The sequence below is a fragment of the Muntiacus reevesi genome, chromosome 5 (assembly GCF_963930625.1).
Source record: "Muntiacus reevesi chromosome 5, mMunRee1.1, whole genome shotgun sequence".
Classification (NCBI taxonomy): Eukaryota; Metazoa; Chordata; class Mammalia; order Artiodactyla; family Cervidae; genus Muntiacus; species Muntiacus reevesi.
This window is the reverse complement of record NC_089253.1, coordinates 24,845,953-24,863,047: the sequence shown is the minus strand read 5'-3', so window position 1 is coordinate 24,863,047 and position 17,095 is coordinate 24,845,953. Positions and strand designations below refer to the sequence as shown.

Sequence of the window (17,095 nt, the reverse complement as noted above, 5' to 3'; positions counted from 1 at the left end):
TAATATATAGGGGAATATTTTTAATTAGAAGCTCTGAATTCAGTGATTTGTTTCTTTGAATAGTTTTGTTAAAATTTATTAGATGATCAGAAAATACCATTTTAGATGCACACAAGAGAGCCACAATTACACCATTAGATACTAATTTGTTTGGATCTGGAAGGTTTTTCAGTATTTAGGAGGTTCTTCATATACCGCAACTATTCCTCTCTTGAATTTCAACTAATGAGAAGAGATAATTATTAACCAACTATGAGCAAATTCGTATAGGAGTAGAACATAGGATGGGACCAGGTTTTTGGGTTAGTCTACGTAGTGGTATGTGTGTGTAGGAAAGGTAAGGGTAGAGTGCAGAGTAAAGAGACTTTTGAGCACCAGTGATGAAATGTGCCTACATCACAGTTAGGCTCTTCTTCCTGGAAGTCTGATATGTTCCTTAACTCAGCTTTCACATGTCGCAGGAACCCCTTTATATTTCCTTTTCATTATCAGCATAGTAGCCTTCCTCTATTTTTTCTACAAGACTTGGGCAACTGACCCAGGGTTCACTAAGGCTTCAGAAGAAGAAAAGAAAATGGTGAGTCTTCTCTGTAATGTTACTGATTTGTTTTACAGAACGGCATGTAAACTATGTTGGTTTTTACTGTGATTGCATCTCTAGTGCCTCGCAGCTAATCACTGTGTTAGTCGCTTCAGTCGTGACAAACTCTTTGTGACCCTATGGACTGTCGCCACCAGGCTTCTCTGCCCATGGGATTCTCCAGGCAAGATTACTGAAGTGAATTACCATTCCCTTCCCCAAGGGATCTTCCCAACCCAGGGATCGAACCTGAGTCTCCTCATTACAGCTGAATTGTTTACCATCTGAGTCACCAGGGAAGCCTGGCACATAAAAGATGCAGCGTAAATGTGGAATAATTAAATCAGCAAACAGATTTCTTCACTGTCATTTATTTATATGAAAGTTTAAAAAATGTTTTTATTTTCCATTACAGTAATATACCACCAAGACTTTTCAGATATAATTTCTGTCAGTAGATATGAGCTCCTACTTCTTTATAATAATACTTAGGTAATGATCATACAACTTAAATTCCCCTATTAAATATATGGAGAGTATCTAGGGTGGAGCCAAGGGGAGTCCTTCTTCTTACTGGCTGAGGAGATGCCCTTTCTTGTCCTCAGACTGAAATTGTCAGGAGTCATGGTATGTCTCCCATTGCTCGTGAGTGTTAGAAGTTGGGGAGACTGTTGTCTTCTCTGTTACCCAAAGCCAGTATTCCTGAAAGACTGCCTTTGACACTTATAACCATCAGTTCTGATGTACAGGTGGTTTTTGTTCCTTTTTTATGAGTGTATAATGTGTGTGTGTATTTTTCTCTAGCATATTATAACTGAGAGATCATTGCCATTCATGGAATACAGGGAGGAGATGTGGTTTTTATGCATTCTAATTTATTGACTGTGGTTGAAAATGCAGCCTTGAAAAGTCACATATTTCAGGCACAGAATGATATGGTGGCAGGTCTTCTAAATTGCTTTTCTAGCTATTGCAGTTTGGAGAGAGAACTGTGAGAATGGGATATAACCATGCATCATCCATTCCCCCAGTAAAAAGCAAACGTAAGGTCAAACTTAATGTCTTTCAGAGTATTATCACCCTTGCAGAGACCGGCTGCCTGGACTTCAGAACATTTTGTACATCCTGTCTTGTGAGTGAGTCTTTTCATCTATAATTCTTTTCCCATAGTAAAAGCAAATTCTTTGTTACAATGCCCATGTAAGCATTTTTCACATCTTCCTGGTATATTTATACACCTTTCTTTTTACCGGGTATAAAATTGGTTTTTATAAATTTCAAATTGCTGTCAGAACAATTTTCTGCCTTGAACATATAAGAGAATGATGTTCATAATCTCTTGAAGTTGCCTATGGTTAAATCTCTTTATGTGTTTGGTTTGCTTTTTCCTGCCATGAAGCATATGTTAGAACTAACTTGGAGTCTCAGGATCATGGTGACCCTAGAAACCACCTAGTGAAACCTTAGATTTAGCAACTGAGGATTCATGGCCTAAAGGAGGAAGTAACTTTCCCAAAATTACTGACAGAGCCAGAAATGTAACTCGTGTTCGCTTTTTCTTAGTCCGATACTCACCCTGTGTGGTGCTGCCTCATTTCCCCTTTGTCAGTGTCAGAAGGCTCTGGACTTCGAATCCCCCTTAGTGATGGCCTAATTAAAGTAGACACCTGGAAGTAAGTGAAACAAGGCCTTCCAGAGCCTAAGTGAACTGATGATCAATATAGGATTATTTGTGCCAGTGTGTCTTTATAATTTAGAAAGAAGATTTTGCTTTTGGTTTGTTACCGCTTTGGGATTCTGATACCTGCTTTTCACTCTCGTAATTGTCGCCTTAGATGAGGAAGCCCTTAAGGTCACTGCATTGCCACGTGTGCAACTCCTGTGTGGCTCGCTATGACCAACACTGCCTGTGGACCGGACGGTGCGTAGGTGAGTGTCAGGTCTCCATCTGAAGGTCAGCTCACTTTTCATTAATGCTTGTGACTCAGAAAAAGCAGGAAGCATTAGAGGATCTAAGCATCTGTAGCTCTTGCTTGTCAGAGGATCAGCTCTGTGGTCTAATACTTTTGGAACACTGATTGTTGAGGTTGATAATAATTTATAAAGCACCTTTATTGATAGTATCATATTTGATCATGAGAAGTTGGTATTACTATCTTCATTTTAGAGTTGGAAAAAATACTAAAGGTCAAATTATTTGCTTGAGTTCACTTTAGTAGTATCAGTTTTCCACTCCAGATAGCATGTTCTTTCCATAATTTGTATCTTATCCCTTTGATTCACCTTTTCTCCTTGCCTCCCAGGCTCAGGTAGGCACCAAAGCCAGAGATGGCAGAGTTCTGGGGTCTGCCTTCCCTGGGAGTATTCATTGTCCTGATCTGCAGCCCTGGGTTTCCTCTGAGCCATCACAGTAAAAGGCAGGGCTTTATTAGAGGAACTTCAGTCTCATGAGTCTTCAAGGGGAAGCTGTGCTTGTAGAATCTTGATGAACAAAAGACACCTTTCTGTGGTGCATTTTGATGTTCTCTACTATCGGGGAGATGCCCTGGAGAAGGAAATGGCAGCCTACTCTAATATTCTTACCTGGAGAATCCCATGGACAGAGCCTGGTGGGGTACAGTCCATGGGGTCACAAAGAGTCGGATATGACTGAGTGACTTAACACTTCTGTGAGCTTTTGTGTCTACAGAACAGGTGAAGAGGTCATTCCTGTGATCCCAGGCTTTGTGGACCCCATCCCACCATAGAGATGAGATGAATGGCATTAATGACAGGCAGCTTTGAATGGCAGTGGGAAAACAATAGTATAAGCCTACATTTTTATCACACCGAGTTTGCGTAGTATTTTCATTTATATCATCCTCTTTGGTTACCACAGGCTTATGAAGTAGACAGAAGAGATATTTTCCTCATGTTATGAGAACACAATCAGAAGTTAAATGACCTACCTGTAGTCACACAACTTGTCATTTGTAAATCAGGTCTCCTGATTCCAGTGCGTGTTGTTCCTTCTGCTGGACTTTGAGAAGCTGGGAACATGATGGTGGCTAAGGAGCTTTGTTGTCATTAGCTGTCAAAATGCTGCCTTTTCCAGCATGGGAGGGGGCCGCACATGCCACAGTGGAGCTGGGATACCTGGCACCCTCCCCTTTTCCTTGCCTCTGTAGACCTTTCTCAGGTATCACAGGTTGCCCCTCTTCTGCTATATCCAGTTCCCTGCAAGATATCTGTTGCCCCTGTTTGTTTTCTGGGTTCCCCTGATTGAGTCAGTCCTTGATGTCCAGAAGTTGTACTTGTATAAACTCATTACATGGAAGGAAGGAAGAGACAGGGTATGATTTGCCCCAAGTCCTGCCCACTCACCTGCCTCCAGCACTGTAGAAGCCATCCTGGGGCTGTATAGGATTTACTTAGTAAGCTTTGTTCTGTCCAAAAAAAGTGTCTTCTTTTAGTAAGTAATGAATAAATATTAGTTCAGTTGATGTGGACATTTGAACAGGACATATCAAAGCTGTTTGGTTTGGGTTTAATGGCATTTAAAAGCAAAACAACAGCTTAGTTCTTTTTTACTTTAGTGAAAGCTTTTGACAGGAAAGTGTTTAATAAGACCTTGTTCTGGAAAATCATTGTAAGAAAGTGTTAAATATGTTGTTTTTCTTTTTTGATGTAGGTTTTGGCAACCATCACTATTACATATTCTTCTTATTTTTCCTTTCCATCGTGTGTGACTGGATTATATATGAATCTTTCATCTGTAAGTATACATTTTTCTTATAGCAAACTTACACACCCACACTCAATACACTGTTTCTTGTAAACTCTTTTATATCACATTGTGGCTGGATGACTATAAACCATACCCTAGTAAAAGTGAAACGAATGCCCTTAAGACTCTCTCCGCAGCTGGAGGCTGTAAGAAATGCTAGGAGAGGTTAGTTGTCAGTAGTTTGGAAGAGATTGAACTCTGAAGCGACCTTGATAAGTTTAAGAAGTGGTCAAAAATAGACTCATGTAAGTGAAGATTTATCCCTCAGTGAGATGAGTAAAAATCAGTCGCTCAAATACAAAGCAAGGGGAAGTGATAGTAAATAAAAAAGGGGGGAAAGTTGATGGTAGAGAGGCTGAGGGAGTGGGTTGGAGGTGGTCATAGTTCTTAAGCCACAGGACTCTGAAAGCTCGTGCCATTTGATATGCATATCAAGTCAGGACTTAGAACTGATGGGAAAACAGTGACAGTGATTGAAAGGTTGGAAATAATAACTTGGAAGAAAACAACAGATCACTTATTCTGCTTCCCTGAGAAAGGAAAACAACTTTTCAGTAGCCATGTAGGGGGTCATCGGTGGCTGGTGGGAATGGGGGGGCTCATGTAGGGAGTGACGTCCAGTTGTTCCAAGGTGATCGAATAAGAACAGGGTTTAAATTGAAGCAAGAAGGGTTTTGATTAGCTCTTGAGAATTGCATGACTATGCTTTTCAGACCTAAGAATAGGCTACCTAACTGGAAAAACTTACAGAGCTTATAGTTTATTTTGATTTTATTGGTTTAACTGTTTATTTATTCTGAAGGTTTTAGGAGCATTTGGTTCTAGAGGCAGAGACTTTACTGCTGATCTCTTTCCATCCACACTCCCATTATATTCATGCTCAAGTCTTAGATTTTGCCAGTAGGATACAAGTTTGTTGCTTGAGCTAAAATGTGGAATGATTCTAGCAGACATGGAAAATTTATTCCTACATTTTTTCTTTTCCTCTTTAGAATCCCACGTTCTCCACTCCTTACTCTCCCCACCCCACTCACCAGCTGGCTTTCTCTAGGTTAAATTTTGTTTAGTTTTTGGAAGGTCATTTTTCAGCATGCTGTCCGCAGTCTCTCAGATCTCCTTCCAGAAACATCCAGTATTACAAGTTGTGTTCTGTTGTTGTTTAGTCACTCAGCCGTGTCAGTCGTTTGCAACCCCATGAACTGCAGCACACCTGGCTTCCCCGTCCTTCTCTATCTCCTGGAGTTTGCTCAAACTCATGTCTACTGAGTCAGTGATGTTACCTAACGATCTGATCCACTGCAACCCCTTTATCCTTTTGCCTTCAGTCTTTCCCAGCATCAGGGTCTTTTCCAATGAGTCAGTTCTTCACATATCATGTGGCCAAAGTATTGGAGCTTCCTCTTCAGCTTCAGTCCTTCTAACGAATATTAAGGGTTGATTTCCTTTAGGATGGACTGGTTTGATCTCCATGCAGTCCAAAGGACTCTCGAGAGTCCCTTTTGTTTTGTTTAGAGATTGTTAATTGATATTCATGAAATGGTCTGTTTTTAGCCCTGCCATAGGCATGGAGAAGATCTCAGTTGCCTTGACAGCCCTGTTTCTACCAGACACCTTTGGTGTCTCTGATCACTAGGGGATGCTTTTGGAGCTTAGCGTGACCGCCACCATCTCAAATGGAGCTGAGTCAGAAGGTTTTGATCCCTGATCTCAGTTCTTGTCAAAGACCATCAGTAATCCTGAGCACTGAAAGTATAAAACTGCATAGATTATTATGTTCTGTGGTATAAGAAATTAAAGATTTTTTTTTTTTAATTGCCTTTTTCTGTTGAAAGAGCTGCCCTTTTAAAGGCCTGAAAATAAAGCATATTCCTGGAAAACCTTTTGTAGCTGGGCCCCTGGACCAGCTTGTCCCTTGGACTTGATCCTCAGGGAGAAGAGCCAGGTTTTACGCCACTCTTGTCTCTCTGCACTCTCTCTTGTTACTAAAAATAGTCCCCTTTGTGCAGTGGCTGTGTCCAGCATAAGACTGTATTGATAAGGACAGAAGTAATTTTCCATCACATTCATTCTTTCCAAGTTGCTTCCGTATTACATTCATTTGGTTCTTCCCTCCTCTTTGTCTTTATTCTCTGGCTCCAAACCAGTTTTTGTATTACATTTTTTGTTTCTTAGAAACAATCCCACCTTAACATTCCCTAACAACTGTGTAGACTAGCAGAACGTGTCTTGTTACTTTAATTTATTGTTTTGCTATTTTGTGACGGTCACAGTATTTCTTTATACTGGATGAGATCATCGTGTCCGTTTATCATTATTTCACAGACAGCAAAAGTGAAATTTCACTCCATTTTTCTAACAAGGCCTCATTGTCATCCCACCTTCTTTATCATTAACACTCGTGGTGCCAGAACATTGCTGTGTACCCTCCTCCTCGTGGGATCCAGTTCTAGCTACTCTGGTTTTGAGCAGTCTCCATGCCTTTTCCCTTTTGTGAGGTCTGTTTTCAGGGTGGACAGTAAGTCACTCAAAGTGTCCACATCCTATGAGCTGCAGGGACAGAGATTTTTAGATCATTGTTAGAAAGAACACCATAACTGTCAGAGCTATTTAAAGATGAAAATGATTGATCTGGAGCAATACGAGTTCCTTGTTATTAGCCAGTGGCCACCTGATAAAAATGTATTATTAGTACACATTAAAGTGTTGTACTGCATAACATAATGTAGGTGGCTGTTTGCAGCCATAACTTCGATAAATCTGAAATCAGTCCTGTGAAAATTCCTCTTCAAAATCATGCTGTGTTATCAAAAAATTCCCAGAAGGGAGCAGTAGACATTCATAAGCAGAAAGTGAGTAGATACTCTTTCCCACTCAGCAGCTGTTTCCTAAGCCTGCTGTTGGAAATTATATACATATTTTTTGTTGTTGTATCAGGTAAGTATGTGGAATATATCTTTGTTTGCTGTCCTAATGAGCAGCTTTAAAGAGAGTGTAATTTGCCTTAACGTTTTTTTTACCTTGATTGTTGCTCTGTGATGATTGCCCTTAGAATGCTTCTGGCATATATTCATGAAAGATTGTTGGAAATCAAATGAGACTCAGAAAAGAAAATTTTTTTTTTAGGACTAAAATGGTCAGACAGTTGATAGTTAAGTCATGGACTCATTTGTTTCTGTCCCAGGAGCTCTTAAGTGCTGCTTTGGGAAAATGTCTGAAACTACTTCTCAAATTATCAGAGGCATTTATAAAATCTCAGGGTGCACATCTACACAATTCTTATTTCCTTGTCCTTTGTGAATGCTCGTGATGCCTGTTTGAAGTCACTGGTTTTTACATTGGGCTTCCCCGGTAGCTCAGTAAAGAATCGCCTGCAATGTGGGAGACCTGGGTTTGATCCCTGGGTTGGGAAGATCCCCTGGAAAAGGGAACAGTTACTCATTCCAGTATTCTTGCCTGGAGAATCCCATGGACAGAGGGGCCTGGCAGGCTACAGTCCATGGGGTCGCAGAGTCAGACATGACTGAGTGACTTTCACTTTCACTACCTGGAAGATCTGTTCCTTTTTTTCTGCCTATTCCTGCCTGTGTTCTCCCTACTGATACTCTTGGCTTCCTGGGTTAGGGGGTCAGTATCATGAAGACCTCACTTTTGATTGACATATGAATAGATGTTCCTGGGGAGAAACTGAGTTGCTGACTCGTGAGTTCTCTCACCTGGCTTTTCTCCCCCTGTGGGATTAATTATGGTCCCAAAGCACAAGTACAGTCAGTAACTACATGCTCTAGGTTGTGTTACAGTGATACCCAGGTGCTTATAGGATATTTGTGTCCTCAACAGTGGCCTGTTGAGCTGAGCCCTTAATAAGAATTTATGTTCAATTCTGTAACAGACCCTTGTCTTGCACAGATAAGATAGAGAATTTTCTCAGACAAGTATTTATTGAATATATAATCATTCTCAGTTATCAAGTCCTTGAATAACTTCTGGCCAGTCTATTTTATGCTGAATATGCTGATTTTAGTGATGGTTTTATAAAGGTTTTGGCTTTTATTCCTTCACTGCCAACGACCAATGCAATATTGTCATAGCCTTAACAATACCATTTAAAAAAAAAAATCTTTGTTAAGATGACATTTATTTGGAAGATAAAATCTTTGAGTTCTGATCTGTGCCATTATGTGTTACTTTCTCTTCTCCCTAAATAGAACTGCAGCGATTTTTTTCTTCTTGAAGAATGACTACTAGCTTGTTACCTTTGTAAATAATGGACCCCTCTTTTGTGAATTCACAGATTGGTCAAATCATTGTACCACAACTTTCAAAGAAGATGGACTGTGGACCTACCTCAATCAGACTGTGACCTGTTCCCCTTGGGTCATGTATATCTTCATGTTAGCAAGTTTTCATTTCTCATGGTCAATGTTTTTATTAATAAATCAACTTTTTCAGGTATTTATTTTCTTATAATGCATATCCAGTAACACATAGTGAGGTAGAAGGACTTAAATTTCAAATCAGAAGACTTAGATATGAGTTCTACCTCTGTCATTTATGCTGTGGGTCTGGGCATGTCATTTGACCCCTGAATTGCAGTTTCCTGTAAAATGGGGGGGATAGTAATTGCTGTCAACTCTAACAGAATGGTTTAAAGGTTAGAGTAATAAGGTGTTAGTATAGTCATAAGAATTATCTAAGCTGACCTCTTTAATAGATAGAGGTCAGGGAGGTGAACTGAACTGATCAAGGTCACCCACTGAATGGCAAAAATCAGAACTGGTAACTTAGCTCTTCTGACAATTCCATTCAAGGGCTTTTTCCATCCTATAATTAAACTATATGGTGTGTAAAAGCATGTTATAAACTGTAAAGCATTGGGCAGACGTGAGATGATTATGTACCCTCCCTTTTCCTAGCCCTGTTTGTTATCCTTTTTGTTATGTGGTACTTAAGGGCATGGAAGTGGGGAAGAAATGAAAGATGCATCGCTAACCGATGGACATGGTAATTACACTTGCAGAGAAGGTCATGACCATTAGAAAGGTCACGCTCCAGGGCAGTAGCTACCACCTTCAGCTTTCTGTGAAGCTTCTGTTCCTTCCCTGCTGCGTGCCTGCCTTTAAGAGCGTAAACCTAATTCTCATTGTTGCTATGGCCTTCCTCATGGAATGGACAGCCATGATCAGTCTGAGCCAATTACTGCCAGATGTCAGATAATTGGAGCATTACTCAACAAAAGCAAAATGTATTCCATTTTTATGAGGAAATAACCAATTCTGCAATAATAATAATAAGTAAGACGAAAAAGGGGGGAAATGCTGAAGAAAGGAGTTAAGCTTATCATACTGACTGAATTGAGGTTTCTGAATCTTTGTCCTAGTCTCCTATCCGCCATCTGTAGACTCGGACAGTAGGAATGGATGTTAGCAGGACTTCCCTGTTGGTCCAGTGGTTAAGACTCCTTGCTTCCACTACACGGGGTGTGGGTTCGATCCCTGGTATGGGAGCTAAGATCCTGAATGCCATGTGGTGTGGCCAAAAAATAATTTAAAAAAAAGAATGAATATTAGCATCAATGATTACTGATATTATAATAATCATTTATAATGTGTGTGTGCTCAGTCATGTCCAACTCTTTGTGGCCCCATGTGCTGTAGCCCACCAGGTTCCTCTGTCCATGGAATTTTCCAGGCAAGAATACTGGAGTGGGTAGTCGTTTTGTACTCCAGGGGATCTTCCTGAAAGGGATCAAACCCTTGTCTCTTGTGTCTCCTGCATTGGCAGGTGTATTCTTTACCACTCACACCACCTGGGAAGCCATAATCATTTATAAGTTTGTTCTAAGAGTCCAGGAAAGGAGAAAGAAAATTAGAACTGATGTCTCAAATCCTAGGTTCTGCCTCTAACTCCACCTCTGATTAAGTAAATGTGTTGGTCACTTAGTCTTGTCTCATTCTTTGTGACCCCATGGACTTCAGCCCACCAGGCTCCTCTGTCCATGGGATTTTCCAGGCAAGAATACTGAAGTGGGTTGCCATGCCTTCCTCCAGGGACTCTTCCCAACCCAGAGATTGAACCTGGGTCTCCTGCATTACAGGCAGATTGTTTAACATCTGAGTCACCAGGGAAGCCCAGCCATAAGCAAGGCACTCAACATCTTTTAGGCTCAGCTTTCTCATCCATAAAATGGACACACAACTTCGGCACAGTCTCCATCTCAAATGTTTGTGAGCCCATTGATGGGAAGGTGCTTTGGAATATGTAAAGCATATATAAATATTAGGAGCATATATAAATATTAGGTATTATTAATGCAAATGATTATTTATATATGTTTTAAGTATTCCAAAGCACTTTCCTGTCAGTGGCCTCACAAACATTTGAGATGGAGTCTGTGCCAAAGTCGTGTGTCCCATTTTACGGATGAGAAAGATAAGCCTAAGAGATGTTGAGTACCTTGCTTATGGCCATAGGGCTCAGTTGGAGGCAAAACCTAAGATTTGAGACATCAGTTCTAATTTTCTTTCCTTCTTTCTGGACTCTTAAAAGAAGTACAAGTATTTGAGGATATAATATCTTTGCTTTTTAAGAGAAAGTTTGTTTATACTCTCAAAGGCAGGAAAGTGGGCTCAAAGTTTTGGATAGTTTTCAAATATGAGAATTCAGAGTAAAGTCATTTTCTTAATAAAGAAAATAGTCTAATTATTTGAAGTCTTTCATTTCCTAAGTGCTCTGGTGAGTCATGGTTTTGACTGTAGCAAGTCAAACTGAAGAGTGTAGACTGCTGACAGGGACCATGGACTTTATTCTCAGGCTGACTGAGGTGTCCATCCCAGTTCTGTCATTTTCTAAGCTGTGTGGCCTTGGACCAGTTGCTTCACCTCTATCAACCTCTGCACTAGATCATTTTAAACATATTATCGCAAGTCCTTAGACAAGCTGAAGTGGGTGCTGTGATAATCTGTGTTTTACAGATAAGGAACTTGATGTTTGAGCTGTTTTGAGGATTGGATGAGATATCTTAGTGAATAATATTGGTTTTAATGCTTCGAGAATTTTTAAAGTTTCTTTAATTCTTACCCTTCCCCAAATTTATGGCTGTCCTTATAAAGGACGATTTTAAAATGTCCTTCATTTCAGATTAACTTTATTTGACCCTTTTCAAAGAGATACTAAGAAGCATATAGAGGTTGAGATAATTGCATTAATACTGATATTATGTTGTTTGATTCATCTGAAATTTGAATGCTGAATGTGCTGAGAATCTATAAACACGGCCATAAGCCACGGCCTGAATTGCTAAAGCAATCATTTCACGACTATCAGTCAATGCCCTCTGCTTTCTTGAAGGTTAATAAAAAGCAGACAATCAAAAAAAAAAAAAAAAAGCCCAGCTACTAGATGTACATAGGTGAGTCTGGTGTCGAGCTGTCAAGTCCTTGCCCTTATCACGATCCTTGGTTAGAAGGCTTGGTGATGTTGTCTTTGGCGAAGAGCTGATTGTTTATCAGTGTGCTGTTGATGCTCTGCCAAGAGTGATGAGCCTCAGTGTGGTGGCGTGGTTTTTTTTTTTTTTGGCATACCTTCCAATATTCTTTTTCAGATTGCTTTTCTGGGCCTGACCTCCTATGAGAGAACCAGCCTGCTGAAGCAGAGCAAGCACATGAAACAGACTTTGTCCCTCAGGAGGACCCCGTACAAGTAAGTGAAACCTGTTCCTCCTGCCGGGCCTGTGGAAGGTGCTGGCCTCGCCATCACCACCCGTGGCCCTGCTGCCATGGCTTTCTGATGGAGTCGAACCGCTTCTTTCTTGGAAGCCTCAGTGACAGCAGATGAGTGGTAAGGTCATGAGCCCCAAGGTGGTAAGAATTTGGGATTTAGTCTCCTGGACCGAGCACAAACAGTAAGTGACTTTGAAGTTTTGCCAAGCCGGGGGATCTTTTCAGTCAAGCCACATGGTCACAAGGTTGCATATTGCTGGCATGAAGTCAGTGTGAGATAAGTGAGCACGTGGCTGAGAAAGCCAGCCACAAGGCTCTCTGCCGAAAGCGTTAGATTGCAAGCTTTGCCAGGGTTTTCAACCTGACTTTTTATCACCAGTAATTCTTTTAGCCCTATGGTTTAATGAGCCCACCCGTGTCAAAGAAAAGCTACTTTTTCAGGTTTGGGATATGTTCTCCCCAGAGGACCAGCTGTATGGAACTCGTCCTCCGTCAAAAATGAGGGTGTCTGTAGGAAGGCCATCCTCTTATGATGTGAAAGATCAGGCTTTGAAGCTTATCTCCTTGTCACATATATCGGGATCTGGAGGCTGGGAGCACTGCAGAGGTGACCCAGGGCCCTCCAGGGATTTGAACGCTTACTGCATATCTCATGAGCAGTCTATTTTAAAGCACACTCATGGTACAAGATGAAACTGTTAGGCTGTTAGACAGGGAAATCAGAGCCTGTAATATGCCTGTGATGTGTGTTTAGAGGAGAGAAATTGACTTAATTGGGAAGAGGGGACCAAAGTGATGGAGAGTAGAGAGTGGTGTTAAGCTTGTGTTGATTGCTTGAGACTGGCAGTGGTAATAAGTCCCTTTCTCAGGGATGTAACCAGAGGAATAAATATTTAGTCCACCGAAGTATGGACCTCTTTGTGATAGAGGTGGAATTTTAAGCTGAGCCTTGAAAGACATGGGGTTGGAGACAAGGAGGGAAGGGCATTCTAAGCCCTGGAGAAGAGTCTGAATAAAGGGCCAGGGGTGAACGAGCTGGAGCATGACAAGTAATGGCAGCATCCCTGGAGGAACTAATGGTAAAGCCGTGGAGCCACTTTGAATCTGGCTTCCAAATGCTGCTCAACCCAAAGATTTGTCTTATTTGTCGTCCCTAAGTTACTTTTACTCATAGCCAGCTCTTGAGCTGGGCCCTGTCGATCTCCAGCATGCCTTCCCACTTTTACCCCATCAGTTCCACGTGGACAGCTCTCTGCCTGGGAAGCTGCCTGCTCAGCAGCCTTGGAACTCTAACTGATGGCTCTCACTCACCAGCAGCCATCCTCACTCACACTTATCCTCACTCACAGGTGTGTTCTCATGTAAGATGGGGCACATGCATAAAAGTGAATATTCATGCTAACTGGAACAGATAGTAGCATTCAGGAATTTAATGGAGGAAAATAAAGATGCTGAAGATATATGCAGTCAGGACAGCTCCAAAGGCGACCTGGGCCTTGCCCTGAGCCTTGAGAACTGGTAGTACTTAAGACGATGAGGGTGTTACCTGATATAAGATTAGGGAAATGTGGGTTCCAGGGTAGTAGAATGGCCCATGCAGTTGTGATCATGGGGAAAGTAAAGCCAGGGTAGCTATCACAAAATGTATGTTTGGAAGCATCGAAACCCAAGCAGTCTTGGGGCTTTATTGTGTAGGGCTGTGAGTACAAAGATGAGGAATTTGGATTTGAGCCTCTGAGCAGAGGAATGTCTTTAAAGGGTTTTGATTGGGAGGTGAGGAGCTATTATGTATCATATTTTTGGAGGCCCACTCTCCAGTATGTAAGATGAATTAGAAGGGGAGTTGAGACAGAAACATTTAGAGAGTTCCTTAGAAGAATCCCATCTTATTGATTGTGTGTGTGTGCGTGTGTGTGTGTGTGTGTGTGTGGTGTTTTCTGGCCTATCTGGCCTTTGAGATATTCCAGGTCTGAATTAGAGCAGTGGGAATGAAAAAACAAAAACTTAATAGTGGTGGTGACCCTTCCAGTGAGTGAGGATCCAAAATGAACTTAAGTTGCCAGGAATCTCAAAATAGGGATTCACGTTCAGAAATGGAGCCAGGCTTCAGTTTTAAGGGCCACAGATTCAAGGAACTGTCTGATTCACCTCTGGATTTCTTTGGGATCTTAGAAGGATGTGTATTGTAAATTCTTAGTGCACATTTAAGGTTTGAATGAATGTTTATCGCGTGCTAACAGGAAATGTAGTAAGACATGTTCTGTTGCTTTCTTGGCAGCCTTGGGTTCACACAGAACCTCGCAGATTTCTTCCAGTGCAGCTGCTTTGGCTTGGTCAAGCCCTGTGCAGTAGACTGGACTTCACAGTACACCATGGTCTTTCACCCGGCTAAAGAGAAAGTTCTTCGCTCAGTATGAAGAAGAGCAGCCCGTAACTCTCACTTTGATTTGTTTGTACTTATGTCGATGCTCTGTGGTCTGCAAGTGAAATGAAGATTTAGAGTTCACCTAAGCCCAAAGGAAAGCACAGGTGGCTTTTAAAGCCATTTGGTAAAAACAGAAGTTCTCAAGAAAGCATTTACACTTTTTCAGGTTTAGTAAGACGGACTGCTCCTGAACAATCTTAGCCAACGTCTAAAAAGAACTTTTATATTTTTCACGAGAAAATGCAAGTTCCTTCTTTTTTTTTTGGCGATAATATTCACCATTTATGGAGAAAGTGTGGTATTTTCAGATACTTTATTGGCTGTTTCAAAGTAGTACTATTCTTTAAACTTGTAATTTTTGATAAATTATTTGTCTTTGTTTTATCTATAAATATGTAAAAAAATATTTAAATAGATGTACCTGTTTTGCTTTCACATGTAATAAAACAGTTTTTTTTGTAGCTGAGACTTAGTTTCTTAAACTTGACGCTTCTTGAATCTTAAATTAAGAAAAGGTGTATTTAGGACTGAAGAAACATTCCCAGTTCCAGGAATGAGGTAAGATCATTGTTAATACAAATAAGCAATTTTTTATTTTGTTTTCTGTTATACTTAGAAAATTGAACTTTGGAAGTATTAAAGACTAATTAGAATTTTTACTTAGTACCTTCAAAATATTAGATGGATGTGATTATAAATGCTAATTTCCCCCTTCTGGAGGAAATGCTAGTTCAACTTTAACTCTTGGTATTATTTATATACATATATGTATACACACACACACACACACACACACACACACATATATATACACCCCTGGACATGACACCTACCTGCTGAAAACCCTTCCTTAGCTTCCCGTTGCTCTGGGGGTAAAAGCTAAAATTCCCATCATGTCCTGCTGACCCTGTACTGTTGTTGTTGTTTAGTCGCTAAGTCATGTCCAACAGCTTTGCAACCCCATGGACTGTAGCCCACCAGTCTCCTCCATCTGTGGGATTTCCCAGGCAAGAATACTGGAGTGGGCTGCCATTTCCTTCTCAAGATAGCCTTGCATGATAGAGCCTTATTTTGTTTACCATCTTACTTTGGACCGCACTTTGTCCTCTAACCACATAGATCTTTCAGTTCCTCAACGATCTTTTTTCATTTTTTTCTACAGAGCCTTTGAGATAAGGAAAGTAAAGCCTAAAGAAGTTTGCATGTTCTCCAAGGTCACATGGATACTGACCGGGCTCCCCACTCTAGAGTACCGGCCTCCTAGAATACTGCCTGACACGTATGTGTTCAGTAAATATTTAAATTAACTTGTTAAATGTGTGGTTTTAAAGCAAGAAGTGATGTGACCAGAATTGTGCTTGAAGGCTGATTCTCATTTGAGAGGCAGAACGACGTTTTTCAGGCTATATCCTCTCTCCATTCCTTTCCTATCAACTCCTGCCAAGTAAATATTCTCAAATTATGATCCATAGACCATTTAGATCAGAACCACAGGGATAGGGCAGGGACCTGGAGCTCACTTGTTTATAATTCGGATTCCCAGAGCCACTGTAGTCTAGCACATCTAATTGATATGTAACATGGAAAGCACATTTCATTCATTTTAAAATAAAATGAATTTTATTCATTTTATTCATCACACACACATAAAAATAAAATAAAAATTACCCCACAAATATTTATGGAGCACCATGTTAGGTATTATAGGCCAGAAAACATTTAGTTGAGCATACTAATCTTGGCATTTACAGTCTAGAGGGGAAGCTAAGATAAATGAAACTATAGTATAATGTAGAAACTACTAAAAGCCATAAGAGGGATACAAATAAAATATTGTTAGAGTTTAGAGGTTGGGGAGAGCCTCAGTGGTGTGATCAGGGAAGTGTTTATAGATGACAGGGCATTAGAAGGTATCACAGTCTTCTGTGATACTGAGTTTGAAAGTAGATAGTTGGAATTGAAAGGCATTCTCATGGAGAGAACTTTGAGTAAAGACAACAGAAAACTCTCTAATCAGAATGATGACACCCTGGGCCCATAGAGTACTGGAAGTGGGGAGCTTGGTTAATAAGCTGGAAAGGTGTACGGGAGCTATTAGTAGATCACCAGGGGTCTTGAATGTTAATTTAAGGAGTTATAAGGTTAAAGTGAGCAATAAAGAGCTATTTCTTTACACACACACACACACACACACACACACACATATTTGTCTGCACAGGTCTTAGTTGTGACATGCAGGATGTTTAGTTGCAGCATCGGGAATCTAGTTCCCTGACTAGGTATCAAACACAGGCCCGCTGCATTGGGAGCTTGGAGTTTTAGACACTGAACCACTAGGGAAGTCCCAAGGAGCTATTTCTTTACTCTCATGTCAGTAAAAGTTCTTGAAAACCTTGTCGGTATCTCCAGGTTCTCTCTCCCATCCTCCTCCTAACCCATCTGCAGTCAGGCTTTGACCTCCAGTACTTCATGGAAGCTGCTCTTGTCAAGTACTCCGTGTTAATTCAGCGTTAGCTCCAAGTTCGTTGTACAGATCCTACAGCAGCATCTGACAGTTCCTCACCCAGCCTCCAGAAGTGAGCACTCCTGAGTTTCCTCCTCATCTC

At 40.8% G+C, this 17,095-nt stretch overlaps 1 protein-coding gene across 1 annotated transcript in view; it reads left to right on the top strand.

The window, feature by feature from the left end:
• Positions 1-14,957, top strand: part of ZDHHC13 (zinc finger DHHC-type palmitoyltransferase 13) — a 52,709-nt gene extending 37,752 nt beyond the window's left edge. The window contains exons 11-17 of the mRNA XM_065937250.1: positions 455-577; positions 1,650-1,712; positions 2,416-2,509; positions 4,251-4,334; positions 8,638-8,795; positions 11,947-12,044; positions 14,343-14,957. Coding sequence (XP_065793322.1) covers positions 455-577; positions 1,650-1,712; positions 2,416-2,509; positions 4,251-4,334; positions 8,638-8,795; positions 11,947-12,044; positions 14,343-14,481 — 759 coding nt within the window. The 3' untranslated portion in view covers positions 14,482-14,957. The remainder of the gene's footprint in view (positions 1-454; positions 578-1,649; positions 1,713-2,415; positions 2,510-4,250; positions 4,335-8,637; positions 8,796-11,946; positions 12,045-14,342) is intronic.
• The last annotated feature ends 2,138 nt before the right edge of the window (positions 14,958-17,095 follow it).